General features: G+C 34.5%; 2 protein-coding genes across 2 annotated transcripts; both read left to right on the forward strand.

The window, feature by feature from the left end:
- The first annotated feature begins 5640 nt into the window (after window positions 1-5640).
- LOC130815595 (proline-rich receptor-like protein kinase PERK5) lies at window positions 5641-8165 on the forward strand. The gene is made up of 7 exons (XM_057682085.1): window positions 5641-6251; window positions 6342-6428; window positions 6880-6950; window positions 7086-7162; window positions 7244-7385; window positions 7542-7703; window positions 7854-8165. Exons 1-7 carry the CDS (start codon window positions 5951-5953, stop codon window positions 8163-8165), a joined length of 1152 nt encoding a protein of 383 aa, XP_057538068.1. The 5' UTR covers window positions 5641-5950.
- An 11060-nt stretch (window positions 8166-19225) lies between these two features.
- LOC130815103 (germin-like protein subfamily 3 member 3) lies at window positions 19226-20237 on the forward strand. Its single transcript, XM_057681454.1, has one exon. The coding sequence runs from the start codon at window positions 19317-19319 to the stop codon at window positions 19944-19946; it is 630 nt and encodes a 209-aa protein (XP_057537437.1). The 5' UTR covers window positions 19226-19316; the 3' UTR covers window positions 19947-20237.
- Window positions 20238-20462: the final 225 nt, after the last annotated feature.

Raw genomic sequence — 20462 nt, forward strand, 5'->3', positions numbered from 1 at the left:
GATGGTGAAGCAACTAAGATTCATATTAAGAGGTTTATCTAGAAATTTTAGTTAGAAGTTTAACACAAATCAAAAACTAATATGTAGTTTTGCCAGAGAAATTGCATTTGATTAAGGTGGAAGATTAAGGATAAGGAGTTTTGTCAGATTTTGAGGGTGACTGTTTGTGGTGATGGTGATGTTGGGACGGAGGAATGGTAGGGAATTGGGAGGGGTAGAGAGAGGTTGGAAAAGAGGGGTTTTAATCGGGGGTAATCGAATAAATTAGGTTAGATTAACAAATTTAATAGAAAGTCAAAGGTCATTTATCTTGATCAATGGTCGTAGGTCATTTGAGGAAGTGCCCGTGTAGGTGTTGTCTTTGGTAATTTTAAGGCTGTTGTAAAAAAAACACTTCGAGACTGTTTATTCTAAAATGACTAAATTTTAAGATTGTAATTGGTACATGATCCAAATATTTTTCTTCAAACCTAAAAGAATATTACTTTTCCTCCATTTTCTTTATCACTATCTTGGTCTAGTAGTTTTTATCAAATCAAATAAATATTTGTTTGCATTTTTCATTGAAAACGCTATTTTCGCAAAAATATACTATCTATAAAAAATGATATATTTCAAAATAAACAACTAGGTGTGTTGAAATTTCTCTGCTGATTAGAGTCAAGAACTCGTTCAAGTTATGGCTCATATGTCCTTAGCTAACTAACTAACAATATGAAAATGATAATCCAAAAATGGTGCTTTAAATAAGCTACAAGCAAAGTATACAACTAACGCATGGGAACATGGGTAGTGAAATACTCTAACGTCGTTACACGTGCTAGTATGGTTTGAAAAGCTAACAACGCTTATCGTCCTTACGTTCTATTCCTACACCTTTCCTATTAGTGATTTCATATTCGCCAATGTTGATGTCAAATGGCTCGAGAGTGTCATATTTTGTCTTACGCGTATTTGCCTTTAACTTTTTCTCAATGTAGGCTGTGTACGCATGAGTAGCAGTCATGCAGTGTGTAGATAATCTCTTTTCTTCATGAACAACTTATTAACACTGTAAAACATTATCTTAACAATTGCTACAACATGTAAGAATTTTATGCCTTTCATGATGCTCTTGTAAACCTCGATCATATTAGGAGTAATGTACCCATACACACAACCATCTTCAAATATTATCTTAACTAATGAGCAATTCTCACTTTCCATGTCATGGATGTATTCAAAGGATCTCTCCTAGTGACTCGATGTTGAATACATTCCATAAACCACAACCAATTATCAATATTCTGTTCTTCAACAAGAGCACATAGCAGAGGAAACGATTGTTACCATTGGTTTTATTCATTGCACATGCAATAACTCTATTTTTATACAAGTAAGGGAATGCATTGCTTATTTACTCATGTATGTAGACGATATTATTCTCACGTCTTCTTCTTCTTCTCTTATCTATTCTATAAATCAATATGCAGATAAAAAATATTTTCTATGAAAGACTTGACTATTCTTCATTATTTCCTTGGTTTAATTGTTATAGATTATCCTGGTGGTTTGTTTTTGTCTCAAGAAACACTTTTCAAGGAAATACTCAATCATTGTGGCCTCTCCTCATATAAAACGTGTCTCACTCCAATTGACGTAAAGCCCAAACTAACTGTCACCTTTTTCCTCCCTTTGAGGACTCTACTCTACTAGAGTCTTGTTGGACCTTTATAATATCTAACTTTAACTTGACTCGACATCTTTTATATAGTATAACACACGTGTTTTTTTATGCAAAATCTCATAGATTCTCACATGCATGTTCCATTTTAGAACCTTCACTTTATTTAAGCTAGCTAGGCACCCTTCATCATGTCAATATCTTGATCTCTCCTCCACGTACCACTCATTTTTTGTTTACTGATTGGGCTTAATGTCTAGATACTTGTTGTCTTGATCCTTCACTTTTGGGTATTGTATCTTTCTAGGAGATAATTTGTTGTCTTGTTCCTCAAAATTACAAGCTACCATGTCTTGTACCAATGTCAAACCTGAACAACGTGGAATTGTTAAAAGTAGTCTATGAATCTTAATCATTGGCTTTGTAATCTTCTACTTGAGCTTCACTATCCATTCCTAAGGTACTATGGTATATGGTATATTGTGATAACATTAGTGCTATATATTTGTCTTATAATCCCGTCCCACATCAAAGTACCAAGCATATTGAGATTGATATAGATTTCGTTCACAAAAAAGTAAACTTCGATAACCGAATGACCTGCTATAGTAGATAATTTACCAAAAAAATAAATTGAAAATTAGTATAAAATTAGAGAAAATTTTTAAAATTTACGTAAAAAATTCTCAAAAATTTAACATGTTTTTACATTTTCTCGACATTTAATTTGAACTTATTTTTTTTAAAAAAAAAAAAAAAAACTTACTATAGCAGGTCATCCGGTTACCCGAGTTTGGTCTAGGCAAATACCCCATAAAGTTAGGATTATTTATAATTAATCAATATGTGGGATTATTATAGGAAATTCATGAAAACGTTGAATTATTTTAGGTATATTTTCCTTTTATTTTTTTATCTATGAGTTATAACATACTACCTCCTATTCACTTTAAATGTCTCATTTGGTTTTGGCACATTTGTCAATCCGCTTTTTCAATCTTAAATATCTCTAATTGTGCTTGAGTAAAAATTATAAAAGTTGATATTAATAAGACGAATCAAACAAGATCTCACTTGACTATGTTTTAACTTATATATTAAAAATAAATCACATAATAAGAGTGATTGATGAATAGTGTTGAAAAAACAAATGAGACATTTAAAGTGAATAGGAGGGAGTTTAACATAGTCAAGTGAAATCTTGTTTTATTCGTTTCAATGCAAATATCATTAATATCAACTTTTTACAAATTTTAATTATGCAAAATTAGAGATGTTAATGATAGAATTATTGCATTGGCAAATATGACCAGTCAAATGATACTACTAGGGTGAATAGGAGAGAGCATGTAATTTCCTAAAAGAAGCTTTTCGCGCAATATTGCAATTTGGGTACATATTTCTCACTTTTCATTCATGGGAAACTTATTTTCCATAGTATCGTCCACGTATATTGGATTTTTTTTAATTCTGCCTAACAAGGCCTCTATCTAAAATAACAGGTTTAGCTTAATCGTCATCTGAGATGGCGATTAACCCTAGCTTATTTTTCATTTTTGTTAATAAGACAACCATCATTTGAGAAGGCGGTTTGATGTGACTTATTTTCTTTTTAATTTTTATTATTTTTGTTAATAATGGAAGAAGGTTGTTATTTTGTGAAAGAGAAAACCTTGATCTCAAATTGTGGTTTATTAATAATACTAAAACTAATTGAATATGTACAACTAACAAGTTGTCATTTGAGATGGCGAATTTCTTTTTATATTTTATTAAGAAAACCGCCATTTGAGCTGGCGGTTTGGAGTGACTTATTTTCTTTGTAAATTTTATTATTTTTGTTATAATGGAGGAAGGCTGTTATTTTTTGAAAGAGAAAACCTCCATCTCAAATTGTGATTTATTAATAATACTAATACTAATTGAATATCTACAATTAATAAGCCGTCATTTGAGATAGCGAATTTCTTTTTAATTTTTTTTATTTTTTTTAAATCTAAATGCTATTTAATAAAGCAATTTTGATTTTAAATTCATACCAAATTCATTTCTCAGATGGCGTTTTGGTTTTAAAAAGTAAAAAAAATTCTACTAACCCATTCTATTTAGGCGGTATCATGAAATATAAGTTTGATCGAAGTAGAATGAAATATAAGTTTCCAAATTGCAATATTTAGGGGAAGACTCTTGGTAAAACTATCTTTGTATATTTTCTATATATTTAAATTGAATACAAAGAATCATTCATCAAATAATTCTTTTAGTTGATACACTTGTTATTATAAAAACAGTAATATTGAGATAGCCTAGTTGATGAACAAGTTAGCTAGTTGGTATTAGTAATCTTCCTTTCCATATATATTTTAATTATTGGTCAAACTGTCCTATTTGTAACACCCATAACGAGTTTTAGGGGATATTATTTACAATGTCTTAGTATCTTTTTCTTAATTATTAGTTAATGATTTTAGTAGAGGCTTAATCAACTTTGACAATTCACAGGATATATGAATATAAGTTGTGCATGTTTGGAGGGTTGGAGATCACGTTGACACAGACCATATGTACTTTTGATTTACGACCAATACTCTATTATATTATACGCAACCTAAAATTCTTTTGAAAAACAAAAACATTTAATTGTACTATTAAATTAATTTTTATATTGTAAATGACATCAATTTTATTATTTATAACCTTTTAAATTTTGATATTTACCCATTTAAATTGTCATTTGTTTAAATTTATAGCTTTCCATATATAGCATTTTGGGCCAATTTAATATTTAGAAATAAATTTCAAGCTGCCAAATACGTCATTGTGATTTTTCCCATGAAAAAACAATTGGACAAAATTAATTTGACTTAATTATCCACCTCATAAGGCCATTTCTCAGCCGGGGGGGGGGGGGGGGGGGGGGGGGGAGAGATGTCTTTGTTACAAGCTAAGTTACAACTAGTGTTTGTTTACCTGAGATTTCTTAGTTGATGTTTGGATCATAAGAAAACTATATTTGATGGCTCTTTCATGATTGAAAATGACTTCTTCTTTTCTGCATAATAATGACAGATTCTAACAGAAAATGTCAACTACTTAATCTTGGATTTATTTGCACAATATCAGAGCCAAACATACCCTCTAACACCTTTCAACCATCAAACATTTTTATCCTCCATTATATCTTTTGTTTATGTTCTTTATTATCGGAGTTTTTGTTCAGTAAATGTGATGGTGGAATTCGATGTTTTAGGACGACATATATCCATTTCAACTCCAATTTTAGCAGCTATTGCTGCAGGAATTGGGGTGATTTTGATAATCTTAATTTTGTTGTGCTGCTGGTGTTGCTCTAGGCGTAAACAACGAAAACAGAAGAAGAAATATAGTCACAGTATCCCATTACAAAATCCAACTGCAGTTCCTACAGGTTTGAAACCTACTCATAAACAAGGAAAACAACATTTCCTGCCCCTTTCTTACAGAAAATTGCGGTTTTGGTGGAATTGGGATTGTCGAATGTATGCAAGTGTGCAACCGCCCCCGCGTAATAATTAATCACTAAGAGATTGTTTTTGATTGATTAAATCATTATAATCAACATTATTATCTAATTTATTCATTAGAATTGCTTATTGGGTTGATCAACTTTGTCTTAATTTACATTTTGTAATTATCTTGTAAGAAATCTTCTCTTACATGATAAGAAGTTTAACTTTATTCTTCATTTTCTAACATGATTCTATCACAACCCCAATATCAGAAGTCTACTCCTTATTAGTTTCAAAAATCCGAAAATGATATTTGCTTATAGGGAAGAATCTAGGCTCGGGTCAGCATAGGCTATGACTGGGGTTATTTGATTAAAAATCTTATTAATATTGAATTACCCATATGTGCTTAGTAGGTAACCATGAAGGTGGAGCAGTTCAACAACGACAACGTCAGAAAAATCCAGCAAAAAAACTCGAGCATGATATGTATCCTGTTCCTGCTCCCCGTGCTGCTGCATTACCTTTGCAGAATCAGCGGCAGAATCAGCGGCAGAATCAGCAGCAGCAGCATCAGCAACAGCGACCAAACCGTTCTCCAAGACATCTACGACGAGAGCCTTCTGTGAGCAGCAGCACCGGCAGCAATTCATTGCCTGTAAAACAACCATTCAAACGTGCACCAACACCTCAGGATCCATCATCTTACAATTTGAGTTCAGGAAAATCCAACAAATCAGGGAATGACAGCTCACTGCCGCCACCATCTCCAACATATTCGTATGGTTCATCACAGATTATGTTTACCTATGACGAACTTGCAATGGCGACAAATGGTTTCTCAAAAGCTAATATCTTGGGACAAGGTGGTTTTGGGTATGTTCATAAAGGTATTCTTCCTAATGGGAAAGAAATTGCTGTAAAGTCTCTAAGAGCTAATAGTGGACAAGGAGTGCGAGAATTTGAGGCGGAAGTTGAGATTATTAGCCGAGTTCATCATAGGCATCTGGTTTCGTTGGTGGGATATTGTATTCATGGTGCCCAAAGATTGCTAGTCTATGAATTTGTGCCTAACAAGACCTTGGAGTTCCATCTTCATGGTTAGATTTATCATTCCAGCTATTTTTTTGCTGATTTTTAATTGAATAGGAGTATCTTTGTATCCATCTGATGCAACGAAGATGTTGCAGGTATAGAGAAGTCTTTTCTGGATTGGCCTACGAGACAGAAGGTAGCTGTCGGAGCTGCAAAAGGGCTGGCATATCTGCACGAGGATTGTAAGTACCCTTTAGCTCTCAAATTGTTCTTTTTGCGCCTAGGCGTGACGTACCTAAGGCAGTCAAATGAGAAGTACTTCTTGTGAAGGAATCAACTTAACTAAAAGCTTAAACTTATTGTTGAGGCCCCTGGCTGATATGTTATATACTCTAACGCACCTCTTCACACGAAAGCCCTTTGGGCTAAAAGTATGGATGCAGCACAGGTCCTCCTCATACCTAGCGCTTTCCACTTTAAATGATGAGTGGTTGAGATTTGAACCCGTGAACTCTTGTCACGCTGACTTTTGATACCATGTTAAACAACCAACTCAACCAAAAGTTTAAGCTTATGGTTGAGGCCCATAGATATGTTATATACTTTTAACACTTCTGATGTAGGCTAAGGGTTAAACTTGTTGAGCATGAATTTGAGATACTAGAATCTAATGCATGGTAATTTCTGATGTAGGCCAACCAAGAATCATTCACCGTGATATTAAAGCTGCTAACATACTCTTGGATAACAGTTTTCAGGCAAAGGTAATTTCTTTGAAGGGTTCCCAAGTAAACTAGTTTGTTAGAGTGATCAATGACAATACGAAAACTTTTTTTACTTATTAGCAATATGTCACCGATCTAATCTTACATAGAATATGAAAATTCCGAATCGTGCAGGTTGCAGATTTTGGACTCGCAAAGCTTACCCTTGAAGCAGACACACATGTATCCACGGGGGTGATGGGGACCTTGGGGTATGAATTATGATCAATACTTTTTAATCTTGATTATCTTTAGTCTAAAGCGATGTAACTTGGCTGATGATATGCTAGCAGATATTTGGCTCCGGAGTATGCTTCATCTGGGAGACTAACAGACAAGTCCGATGTTTATTCTTTTGGTGTAATGCTTCTCGAACTGATTACAGGACGTAGACCTGTTGACAGAACACAAAAGGAATATAATCTCGTCGAATGGGTAGATTGTTTTGTTTCTTTTTCCTTATGTATCCATACATGTAATGGGATTAGTCAGTTGTAAAGATTTAAAATTATATTTTTGTTTGAGTTTACATGAAACGGAAAAAGTTGAAAAGCTAATAAGAGTAAAGCATTCGGGTGGTTTGGTGTGCAGGCAAAACCCTTTCTGACATCTGCAATGGAAGATGAGAACTTTAATCAACTCGTTGATCCACGCTTACAATTTAGTTACAAACACAATGAGATGGCGCGTATGGTCGCTTGTGCAGCTACTTGTGTTCGTAAATCAGCACGACATAGACCTTTGATGAGTCAGGTATTCCCATTTCACTGCACATTTTTTAGATCAAATACTTGTTAACAAAAAAGGCAGTTCGACTAAGCTTTAATAAAAAAATTAGTCACAGTCGGTAAAAATAAAAATGTGATCTGAACCTTATTCTTTAAAATTTGAAAAAATGAGCAGGTGGTGAGAACTCTTGAAGGTAACATGACACTATCTGAGCTAACGAACGAAATAACACCAGGCCGAAGTATGATCCAAAGATATGATACTGCTTCTGAACACAGTAACAGTCAATACAAGAACAACTCTAAAGGATTTGAGAGCACAAACACAGACACTTCTACAAGAGAATATGTAAGTAGTGAGTATGATGGAACCACTAGCGAGTATGGATTGTACGTGTCTAGTTCTAGTAGCGAAGTTCAGACTACTCATGAGCTAAACACGGAAGACATGCAGCGACAGAAGAGACGTTTTCTGCCACACTTTTGACACATTCTTCTAACAATCTTAAAAATACAGACTAATAAAAATGCATAGTAAGATACAAGTAGGAATTAGAATTTTCCAAGTGCAACTACTATTTATTGAAGAGGAATTGATTGTGTGAAATAGGCTGGTTTTCCTTTTATTATATGTAATGCATATTCATTATTTCATAGGTTGATTTGTTTTGATTCATTTAGCGGAGAATTAAAATTTTGACAATGTTCTATTGTTATAATTATGTGATTAAGCATGATTGTATATATTATTCATCTATTTTTGTTGTGACTAAGGATTTTTAATGATGTAAAAATAAATCTTGAACACCCAAGATCAATGGTAAAGGCTTTGATTGAAAAATTGAAATTGAAACCAAATTATAGAGATTTAATGAAAGAACAAAAAAGTAGAGCCTAAAACAATAAATAAGATTTAGTGAGGTTTAACTAATAGGGACTACATCCTACTAGGTCCTAAATAACTTTTATTGATCTATGACTTACACTTAAGTTCGAAGAACTCAATGTTGGAAAAACTATAAAGTTTCTATGGAATTTTTTGGGTATTTTTTTAATAGAAAAGATTTTTAGTTTTATTGAAAAGATTAGTTATTGCAATAAAATTAATTTTTAGTGGCATATATTTAGTGAAATTGAAAAGTATGTCGCTAATTTATACTTTTAGCGTCATAATTATTATTTTTTTTTTGTTTGACGATAATTGTTAGTTTTTATTTTAGACTCCACTATGTAGTGATTTAGTGACACTTAATTTAACTTTTAGAGACCTATGTAATTGTCATTATAGCTTATAATGACGTTTATGAGAAACGTCACTAATCTAATTAATGTCGCAAAAAAATTTAATATTATTTTTTATTATATTGCTAGTGGATCCAATAAATATCACTAAAGTTAATATATAAACAATTAAAAATTTGAACTAAAAACATATTATGTTATAGTGAGTGTGCCACGAAAGAATATTCCAGACTATTAAAAAGTTACCCAATACAACCGGAATCTTCCCCAAAGTTAGCACACTCACTTCTATATGTAGTGTTTATTGACTATTAAATGTTTGAATAATTCACATCTTTGGAACTGAACAGAAAATTGAAAAGTAAAAATTACTTTATGATTTAGCGTGTAAATGAAAATTCATAAACAGAAAAGTATTTTATAAGTATTTGGGAAGAAATTTCTAAGAACAAAATCATGGTTTCTAAAGAAGATTTATGATTTGTCTCATCATTTTTCGTATTCTGTGATTCTTTTAATTTCTTTGATCTTTAATGGCCTTCAAGAATTTCTCTAACAAATATGTCATCTTTTGGAAACAAGGTTTGTAATTTTTCTTTTTGATGAAACACTAACTTGAGCTTGGTTTTTAATTAGATCGAGGTTTACATTTTATGAAAGATGGAATTTGATGTGATAAAATGTGTGAGGATCTCTCTAGTACCTAATATTTTCAACAAAAATAAGATGAAGAGTTGTGATCTTATCATTATAATAATTAAATATATGTTGTTATATAATGATGAACAGTTTAGTACGAATAAGAGTTGCTTATATTTTAAGTATCACTTATTTTAAAAAACTAAGTAAATATTTTGTATTAAAAGTATTAGTATTATCGGTTATTTGATAAAATTTAACGCAAATTCTTTCTACGGATAATAAATTATATTTACAAATTATGTTTTGCTCATCGTTTCGGTTTGGGAATCACAAATGGGGCATCGATAGTCCTCCACCACCCCCACTCACTTGAGCCTTTTTTTTGTTTTGAGTCTTTTATGGCAGGCGAGCCAAACCACGAAGCGGCTTCTTAGAATGACAGATCTGTTCCATACTGTGTTTGCACAACGCACTTTAATCTGCGGTCCCCAGTAATTCTTTGTAGACGACTTCAATGGAATATTTAGGGAATTTCATCCAGTTGTTCAGATTTTCCTTTACCCGAAAAAGTTTTTTTTATCACCCAGCTTGCCGTGATAAGGGCGTTGAAAAGCTCCAATCGACCTCCTTTCATATACAGTTCGTGTACCCATTTAACCGAGAGAAAGTCTTGTTTTGAGCTAATGTGCCAAACTATTTTGCCTACAGCAGCTAGGTTCCAAAGCTGCAGATTATAGATGCCTAACCCTTCTTCTTGTTTGGGCTTGCATACCTTCTCCAAATTTACATTCCCTGAAGATTTACTTTCTGTTTCGCCATACCATAGATAGGACCTGCATGCCGCATTAATCTGGTTCAGGACACGCTTGGGGAGGATAACAGTTTGGCTCCAGTAGTTAGCGATGCTCATGAGGACCGAGTTGACGAGTTGGAGTTTGGCTGTGTAAGAGAGATTCCTTGCGAACCAAGAGCCGATTTTTCTATTTCTCTACTAGGTAACTACAGTGTACCGCTTGGAAGTGAGCGACATACCTAAGTATTTTACGGGAAGGGTCTCAAAGGCAAAGTCAAGAGTACTCGCAGCGTACGATCTGACACTGAGTCTAGCAAGGTATATACTTGATTTGGTGTTGTTGGCTTTGAGGCCAGAGCTTAAGGAGAAGATTTCCACCCCTTTGGTGAGAGTCTTGATGGATTGCATATCCCCTTTACAGATAGCATCAAGTCATCTGCAAAAATAAGATGGGTTAGTTTCAATTTGGAGTATCTAGGGTGGAAATTGAATTCCTCTACTTCACTTGCTACTTCGAGGATCCTTGATATAAATTCCATGCCAATGACAAATAGTAGTGGGGACATAGGATCGCCTTGACTAACTCCGCGTTTAGCATTGAAGCTTTCCAGTGGATTTCCATTTAAGATCAGGGAGTATTAGGTGGAAGTAACGCATGTCATAATTCTCTTGACAAATCGGGCTGGGAAGTTAAAAGCAATCATCATATCCTTCAGAAAATCTCAATTCAGGGTGTCATATGCCTTTCGGAGATCCATTTTGAGGAGGTAGTTGGGCATCCAGTTTTTCCTTCCATAATGTTTCACCACATCCTAGCAGAGAAGGATATTGTGTAGAATGTTGCGCCCTTCCACGAACGCCCCTTGATTGGTGCTGATGATAGACCCGAGGAAAAGTTTGAGTCTGCTGCAGATATGTTTGGAGATGCATTTGTAGATGACATTACAGCAAGAGATGGGCCTATAGTCTCCTAGACCTTTTGGGCACTAGGTCTTCGGGATCAAGGTGATGGCTGTCACATTCCAAGCTTTAGGGAGAATCCCAGACTCAAAGAAGTCCTGTATAGCACTGACCAAGTCCGAACCTACCACTGGCCAAGAAGCCTTGTAGAAACCACTGTTGAACCCATCAAGATCGGGGGCTTTGTTTTCAGGGATATTTTGGATAGTGAGAGTAGGTTTTGGTGTGCCGCTGAGAGAAACGGGCCCTTTTAAACAAAATTCATATTGATGAGAAATCTATCACCTATATCATTGCATAAAAGATCCATGTAGTACTTTTGGAAAATTTCTTTGATCCTTGTCTGATCACTAATGATGTCGTTACCTATGTGGAGCACATTGATGGTATTTGAACTATGTCTGTGTTTGATAGACTGGTGGAAGAACTTGGTATTTTCATGCCCCATGGTAAGCCAGACAATTTTGGCCTTTTGCCGCGGCGCTGAGTCTCTATCCTCCTTGGCCCTTTTGCGAAGATCTGCCATTTTACATTCAATATTAATAAGGTGCATGTTAGATGGGTGAGCATGTTAGAAGGGTGGTGGAGTTTTCCTGGGTTTTAGTTACCTTAACCCCTTGATGATCCTAATTTGACTGTTTTTGCTTCACAACATATTGTTTACGGACCACTAGTTGGAACCCTTCTTTGTCCTTCCGAGGATGTTTATCATGTTTTGGGACCTTTTCTTTACCTGCTCCACTTTTGCATTCCTCCTCATTATGCCCCAATTTTTTTACATGTGTTGCAAAGTAGAGGCTTCACTAGTGGAAAAAATCTTATATACTGCGCAATATATGCTGCGGTTTTATAAAAACGCAGCATAAAAGTAGTAGAAAAAAGAGGCAAAAAAAATTAGGGTATATGCTGCGGTTCCTCTAAGAACCGCAATTATATGTTGCGGTTCTCTAAGAACCGCAGCATATAATGTGTTATATGCTACGGTTCCTTGAGAACCGCAGCATATACCCTATTTTTTTTTAATAAAATCCCGCCTTCATTCATATAGCAGATTCAAAACCCACAAAAATATATTATTTGTTTTCAAAACCCACCTTACTTCGACATAATTTTCTCATTTCTCTTCATCTTCTTTAACCTTCTATAACCCATGAAAATTTCTTGTTCTTCCTCTTTTCTTCTTCAACCTATAAGTTCTTCAAAACCCACGAAAATTGTTGTTGTTGTTCTTCGTTTCTTTAGTTTTTCAAGCTTCATGGTGTTTTAGGGCTTAGTTTTTGTATGCTAGTTATGTGAATCTCACTTAGGTTTTTTGATGGTAATGATATTTATTGTTGTCTTCGTTTTTTAAGGTACATATTGTTGTCTTCGTTTTTTGATGCAAGTTATGTGAATCTCACTTAGATTTTGACAAATTGGTGTTTGGAGATTGGTATGTGAAGCTATTCTTAGAAGCATACAATATGTAAGGGCTTTTTAAACAATCTAAGGTATAATTTCTTCAACCTTTTAGTTTTTCAAGCTTCATGGTATTTTAGGGTTTATTCATGTTTCAACCTTTGAACATATGTTGTGTACAAGTTTGTTTTTGTGTATAAGTATGAATTTTAAAGTATAAGTTTAAACTTGAATATTGGGTATAACTTGAAATGTTGTGTAAAAGTTTATTTTTATGTAATTTAAGTATGAATTTTAACGTATAAGTTTATAACTTGGAATGTTGTGTTTAACTTGAAATGTTGTATAAAATGTCATTGTTTATAAGTTATGCAAATATAAGTTTATAACTTGACATGTTGTGTATATAGATTTTTTTTGTGTATTGTAAGTATGAATTTCAAAGTATAAGTTTATAACTTGAATGTTGTGTATAATTTGTCATCTGCTCGAAGGACATAACAGAATTTAACAAGTATATACAAAGGCAAAGACTTTATCAATTTCTCACTGGGATTAATGATAATCTAGACAAAGAAAGAAGGGACATCCTCAATAATGAACCCCTACCAACTGTGGAGGTAGTCTACGCCACAATCAGACGGGAAATAGCACGCCAGAGAATAATGAACGCCGTCTCATCACTGGAACGAGTCCCTCAGAGATTGGATCGGATTTAGCCATGCGAAACAAGACCCGCCAGAGAAACCGAGAAGAGGATGACCAGAGAAAACTCCGATGTACTCATTGTGGTGGCTCAAGGAATACTAAGGAGGGATGCTTCAAGCTTGTGGGGTACCCCGATTGGTGGGACGATTTACAGAAGCGGAAAGCCACCACCAAGGCACCGGCAAGGCCGACCGGCGGCAAGGCTGACCTGACTACTGCTGACCAACCATCATCATGTGTGGAATCAGGTAAAGTGAGGGGCTGCAGCAAGGGGGAGGAAACAGTGACCACAAACCAAACAGACAACAGAAACAACAGTGAGAAACAGAGAAGGGAAGAGAGAGAAACATCCGCAACACTTGGGGAGGGAAGCACACCCTTTCACTCTCTTATTTATAACCCCACAACCCTACCTCATATACCTTTAGTCCTAAATACAAAACCCACTAATGTTTCTGGCCTACACCACTTAATATCCACAAGCCTTCTTAGCCATAAACCCCACTCTCAATGAATATTTGATTGCGGGGCAACTGATACAATGACTTTTGATCCCCGTGATTTTTTATCAACCCATCCTACTAATCAAACCCATATCCAGACAACTAATGGGAATGTGTACCGGTTGATCGAGCTGGGCCTGTCAATATTTCTCCTTCTCTTCATTTTAAAAATTATTTGCTAATTCCCAGTCTGTCTCATAAATTATTGTCTGTTAGTTAGTTAACCAAGGAATTGAATTGTACTGTGCTCCTAACCTATGAAAATTGTATTGTGCAGGATGCTCAGACAGGGACAATCATTGGGCGTGGTACTGAACAAGGTGGACTATACTATGTCGATGAGGTGATTCAAAATAGTAGTGCAATGCTTGCTCATGGATCTCCTGTTCACCAATTGTGGACTTGGCATCGTCGTTTAGGTCATCCGTCCCTAGGTTATCTAAAACGACTTTTTCCTTCTCTTCATAGTTGTACTACGTCCCTAGATTGTAAAACTTGTGTACTGGCTAAGAGTCATAAACATTCCTATTTTCCCAATAATACTCGTGCTCTCAAACCGTTTGATTTAGTACATTCTGATGTATGGGGTTCAGCTCCACATATTGACTCTCATTGTTTGGCACATTTTGTGTTATTTGTTGATGATTGTTCCCGTCTGTGCTAGGTTTATTTCTTGAAACACAAATCTGAAGTTTTTGATGTATTTGTTAAATTCTATAACATGATTCTTACTCAATTCCATGCAAAACCTAAGATCCTTCGCTTAGATAATGGTGGTGAATATATGTCTTGTCCACCAAACCTCTTGCCCAGAAACTCCACAACAAAATGGGGTTGCTGAACGCAAAAACCGTACCCTGCTTGAGATAGCACGAGCTCTCATGTTTGAGGCTCGTATGCCTGTCCGATTTTGGCTCGAGGCTATTGCTACTGCCACCTATCTCATAAACCATCTCCCTACTGAAACCCTCCATTTCCAGACTCTTCTTGCCACCCTCCACACCTTTACCCCTGTTCCCTCTTCTCATTCCCTTCCTCCTAGCATATTTGGGTGTGTAGTGTATGTCTACCTCTCCTCTAGGGTACGAACCAAGTTTGAACCACGGGCAGTCAAATGTGTATTTTTTGGGTACGACATTACTCAAAAGGGCTATCGATGTTATGATCCCATCCATAACAAACTTTATACCACCATGGATTGTGACTTCTTTGAACAATCTTACAACTATACCAAGCCTCGATCTCAGGGGGAGAGTGTGAGTGAGGATCTTAGCTGGTTAATTCATCCCTTGGCTGACAGTCGAGACCCCAAAGAACAAGTAGGCACTACCACTGATATTGCCACCGAAATTATCACTGAACCATCTCCTCAAACTACTCCAGTCCCTGAGCATCCGGTTGAACAAGAGGTAACACCAAGTTCTCCTCTTCCTTTCATTGATATATCTACTGATGATATTGTGCCAAGTAGTGTTGTTGTTCCCAGGAAATATGAATTGCCTCCACGAAGTACAAGAGGAATGCCTCCTAAAAGATATGATCCCGATACCCTATTTGTAGACGGGATGATGAACAACTATCACAAACAACTGTTGCATTCAATACTTCTCTCTATTCCAGTACTATTCCAAAAAACACTGAAGAAGCCTCCGAGATTCGAAGTGGAAACAAGCTATGAATGAGGAGATCATGGCCCTCCAGAAAAAGGGGACATGGGAGAAGTGTATGTTACCAAGTAACAAGAAGACTGTTGGATGTAAACGGGTTTTTTCGGTCAAGTATCATGCTGATGGAACCATTGAGAGGTATAAAGCGAGGGCTTGTTGCAAAAGGGTACACACAGACATATGGGATACACTACTTGGAAACATTCTCACCTGTGGCTAAAATCGATACTATCCGAGTCCAATTCTCTATAGCAGCAAACAAAGAATGGCCCCTGTATGAGTTTGATGTAAAAAATGCCTTCCTACATGGGGAGATTGAAGAAGAAGTTTATATGAAACCTCCACCAGGTTACTTAGATGAATATAACCAAGGAGAAGGGTGTAAACTTAAAAAGGCGCTATATGGTTTGAAACAATCTCCAAGGGCGTGGTTTGAAAGATTCACTACAACAATGAAGAGATTTGGTTACAAACAGAGCAAGTCAGACCACACTCTATTTTTCAGGAAGAGTTGAAACCAAATTACATGTCTCGTTATCTATGTTGATGATATGGTGATTACTGGGAACAACGCTAAGGAAATCGATCGGCTCAAGAGCAAGTTATTCCAAGAATTTGAGATGAAGGATTTGGGGCAATTGAAATACTTTCTTGGAATAGAGGTTTTAAGGTCAAGGAAGGGGATATTCATTAATCAGAGAAACTACACCCTAGATCTCCTGGCAGAAGCAGACATGTTAGACTGTAAAACGGCAGAGACTCCTATGGTAGCTAATCATGGTCTACAAATTGTTGAAGGGGCAGAAATGACAGATCAAGATCATTATAGAAGAATGGTAGGGAAACTGATCTATTTATCTCACACGAGACCAGATATTGCCAATGCAGTAGGAGTTGTAAGTAAGTTCATGCATCGACCTCAAGTGGAACACATGGCAGCAATCCTGAGGATCTTGAGATACTTAAAGGGAACCAGTAATAAAGGTATTTTCTACTCAAAGCATGATAATCTTGATCTTATCGGTTACACAGATGCAGACTGGGCTGGTGATCGGGATGACAGGAAGTCTACTTTAGGATACTTCACCCTTGTAGTGGGTAATCTGGTCACTTGGAAGAGTAAGAAGCAGAAGGTAGTTGCCTTATCCAGTGCTGAAGCAGAATTCAGAGGAATAGCAAAAGGGGTCTATGGATCAGAAAACTTTTAGGAGAACTAGATTGCCACCAGACACAGGCAAGTCTTCTATATTGTGATAGTAAAGCAGCAATAAGCATCTCCAAGAATCCGGTTCAACATGATCAAACGAAACATGTAGAGATTGGCCGACATTTTATCAAGGAGAAACTGGAGAACAAGATCATCCGTCTTCCCTTTGTCAGATCGAAAGACCAACTAGCTGACATTATCACAAAAGCCGTCTCATCAGAGGTCTTCAATAGTACTTTATGCAAGTTAGGCATCGGTGATCCCACGACCTAACTTTAGGGGGAGTGTGGGAAAGTATATATTTCATATATTTAGATTTTTCTAGATTATTCTATATTACCTTAATTAATGTATAGAATATTTAGTTTCCTAGAATAAAAGCTAGTGTTCATGTATATATTGGAGAATGGTTTACTCCTTAAATAACACAGAAAAACTATTCCCAAAACCCTAATTTCCGCAACTGTTTAATCTTCACACCACCACCAGTAAATGGTCACTGGCTTGGGTAGCAGACGAGGCTGTCTTCTTGGCGTCTGTCTTCCTCGGCCATCCCGGACCTCTTGCCTTGGCTGGTTCAACCATGCTAGGGCAACAATGGTGAACCAAGGGAATGGGGAATCGCGGGGGAGAGAAGCACGATGAGGGGTATTATTATTATTATTATTATTATTATTATTATTATTATTATTATTATTATTATTATTATTATTATTACATTGGTCGTATTAGTATATCATTAGTATAATATTAGTTTAATATAATACGTCAAATCAGTGTAGTATTAGTATATAATTACTTAAGTACTTAAAACTAAAAGACGTATTATAAATTAACTATACATGTATCCGATATAATTATTAATAGATATTAGTCGTTTTATTCTATCATTAGTATAATATTAGTTGTACTAGTATATAATTAGTCGGATTAATGTAGTATTAGTATATAATTAGTTGTATTAATCTATATTAGTATATGATTCGTTGTATTAGTATATTATTACTCGTATTAGTCGTATAGTTTATTATTATTATTCTTATTATTATTATTATTATTATTACTATTATTATTATTATTATTATTATTATTATTATTATTATTATTATTATTAGTGTATTATTAGTCGTATTAATGTATTATTAATCACATTAGTGCATTATTAGCATATTACTCGTATGTATCTTATTACTTGTATTAGTTTATAATATTAGTTGTATTAGGGTAGTATTAATATTTTATTAGTTGTTATTTTATAATAAGTCGTAATAATGTATTATTAGTTATAGTATTACTCGTATTAGCATAGTGTTAGACGTATTAGTGTAGTATTAGTATGTAATTAATCGTATTAGTGTAGTATTAGTATGTCCATTACAAGTATTATTTTTTAAATTAAAAAACTTTTTAGAATCAACTATCAACTACATTTATTAATTAGATAAAATTTGGAAATGAAAATTAATTAGTCCTATTTGAAAATGAAGATTTTTTTAGAAAATGAAAATTTGGTCAACTTATAACTAAATACTTATAAATGCACTTAAAAAAAAATACTACTAATAACTAAATTAATTTGGTCAACTAACTATTAGGAAATGAAAACAAAATGACAAAACCATTACATAACTTACGGGAAATGAAAATCTGGAAAAAAATTTACCGACTAACATTCCTACGAATTTTAGACGGAAAATGGTAGGTAATTTTTCCGTCTAAAATTCAGTCGAAATTTAGTCGGAAAATAATGAGTAATAAATTTACTTTCTTTTAAAAATTAAAATTTTTACCAAAAATTGATTCAATAGCAATTTAGTTGGAAATTCTGACTAACGCATGTCAGTTGGAAATTTCCGACTGTATAGTGTTAGTCGAAATGATTTAGTCGGAATTGATCTATTTTTTTTAGTGTCATCAGAAGATACTTACTATTATTAGGTTGGTTCACACTAAAATAGTATGGAAAAAGTCTATACAAAACTTTCATAGATTATTTATTGTATGTAATATTATAAGTAATTCAAGCTTTATTTATGGTATGTATATAACATTTTTTGGATTATTCTTTGGAAAATTATATCAACTGATCCTCTAGAATAAGTAATTTTCCTTATTTTTTGGATTATAGTTGGATTATTTCATAATTCATATGTCATTCTTTTCTGGAAGCCGCAAAAGCCAATTGCCAGTTTGCTACCTTTATATGGTGAGAAGAGCTATCAAAATGGCGAGTAGTTGGCTCCTATTTTATCGAAGAAAAAATCATGTTAATACACCGAGAAGTCAAATCTTCCTGATTCTAGAATGTTACATTGTCTAACTCCATTTTTAATTGCTAGTATTTTTAAATTTTCAAATGTTTGACTTAGCTTTTTCATAAACCCTTTCCATATCAAGCTCATTACTACATATAAATATAATGGTGCCAACAAATGCTGCATGATACAAGTAGTACGTGAATCCCCTTAACTAAATCAATCTACTTAACTTCAAATTTTCTCTTACAAAATCTTTGAAGATGAATACTCTTTCCACTTTTTTCATTTTTATCTCTCTTTTTGCCTCAATTAGTCATGGTATCGAAGTCGATTACTGTGTTGGTGATCCTAGTCTTCCTAGGGGACCTGAAGGATATGCTTGTAAAAATCCTTCGAAACTCACAAGTGATGACTTTGTTTTTAGAAATTTTCGTGGTGAAAAACAAACTGGGGGTATTTACAAAAACAACATAACTCTTGCATTTGCTGAACAATTTCCCGCCATAAATGGGTTAGGGATTTCTATGGCAAGACTAGACTTTGGTGTAGGAGGTGTTATTCCACTACATTCTCACCGTACTTCTGAAATCATTGTCGTTATAAGAGGGACTATTGTTGCGGGGTTTATTGATGCGAGCAACAATGCATACTATCAAAAATTAGAAGTTGGTGATGTTATGATCTTTCCACAAGCTATGCTCCATTTTCAAGTCAATGTTGGTAAGAAACCAGCCATGGCAATTGTTAGCTTGAATGGTGCTAGCCCAGCAGTACAACAAACAACATACTCCTTGTTTGATGGCAATTTACCCGCTGAGCTAGCTGAGCAAATCACACTTTTAAGTCAGAAGGAAGTGACACGAATGAGAAAGTTGTTTAAAACAGCTTAAAAACACCTTAGAAATTTATTTTACGCCAATTTATTATATACTATTGTCAAAATCATTATTTGCATGTTATTAATGCTCATTATGAGTAGTATTAAGTGTAGTTTTTATGCATAGAAGTCAAGTTTCCTTGGTCGGAGGAAATAAAGTTAGAGTGTCTATATCTCAAATAAAAATAACCTTTATATTTTACATTTGAATTTCACAAATTTAAAGGTTTACATTGTAATATAAAATTATTTGATTGCTTATGTATTAATGTCTTTGTTATATATAATTTCCTAAATTACAAGTTATACCTTAAGTAATGTTGATTTAAGATGATTAAAGTAGTTTTCAACATCTACTTTACCATGTGATGAATGATTAGAACCCTCAACAAAGTTGAGAAGAAACAAAATAGAATACCCTAATTCAATATTAGGAAAAAATAATCAATAATAATGAAAGCACAAAGAAGTTAATATGAGTCATTGTGAGCACATTCACACTCGATCTAGATGTTTTATTGATGAAAAT

This window comes from Amaranthus tricolor, chromosome 6 (assembly GCF_026212465.1).
Source record: "Amaranthus tricolor cultivar Red isolate AtriRed21 chromosome 6, ASM2621246v1, whole genome shotgun sequence".
Lineage (NCBI taxonomy): Eukaryota > Viridiplantae > Streptophyta > Magnoliopsida > Caryophyllales > Amaranthaceae > Amaranthus > Amaranthus tricolor.

Coding starts and splice junctions, on each gene's coding strand:
- LOC130815103 (XM_057681454.1), top strand. CDS start 19,317: ATGAATACTCTTTCCACTTTTTTCATTTTTATCTCTCTTTTTGCCTCA.
- LOC130815595 (XM_057682085.1), top strand. CDS start 5,951: ATGTTTACCTATGACGAACTTGCAATGGCGACAAATGGTTTCTCAAAA. Junction 6,429..6,879: donor GGCATATCTGCACGAGGATT/GTAAGTACCCTT, acceptor TTTCTGATGTAG/GCCAACCAAGAATCATTCAC. Junction 7,386..7,541: donor AATATAATCTCGTCGAATGG/GTAGATTGTTTT, acceptor TTTGGTGTGCAG/GCAAAACCCTTTCTGACATC.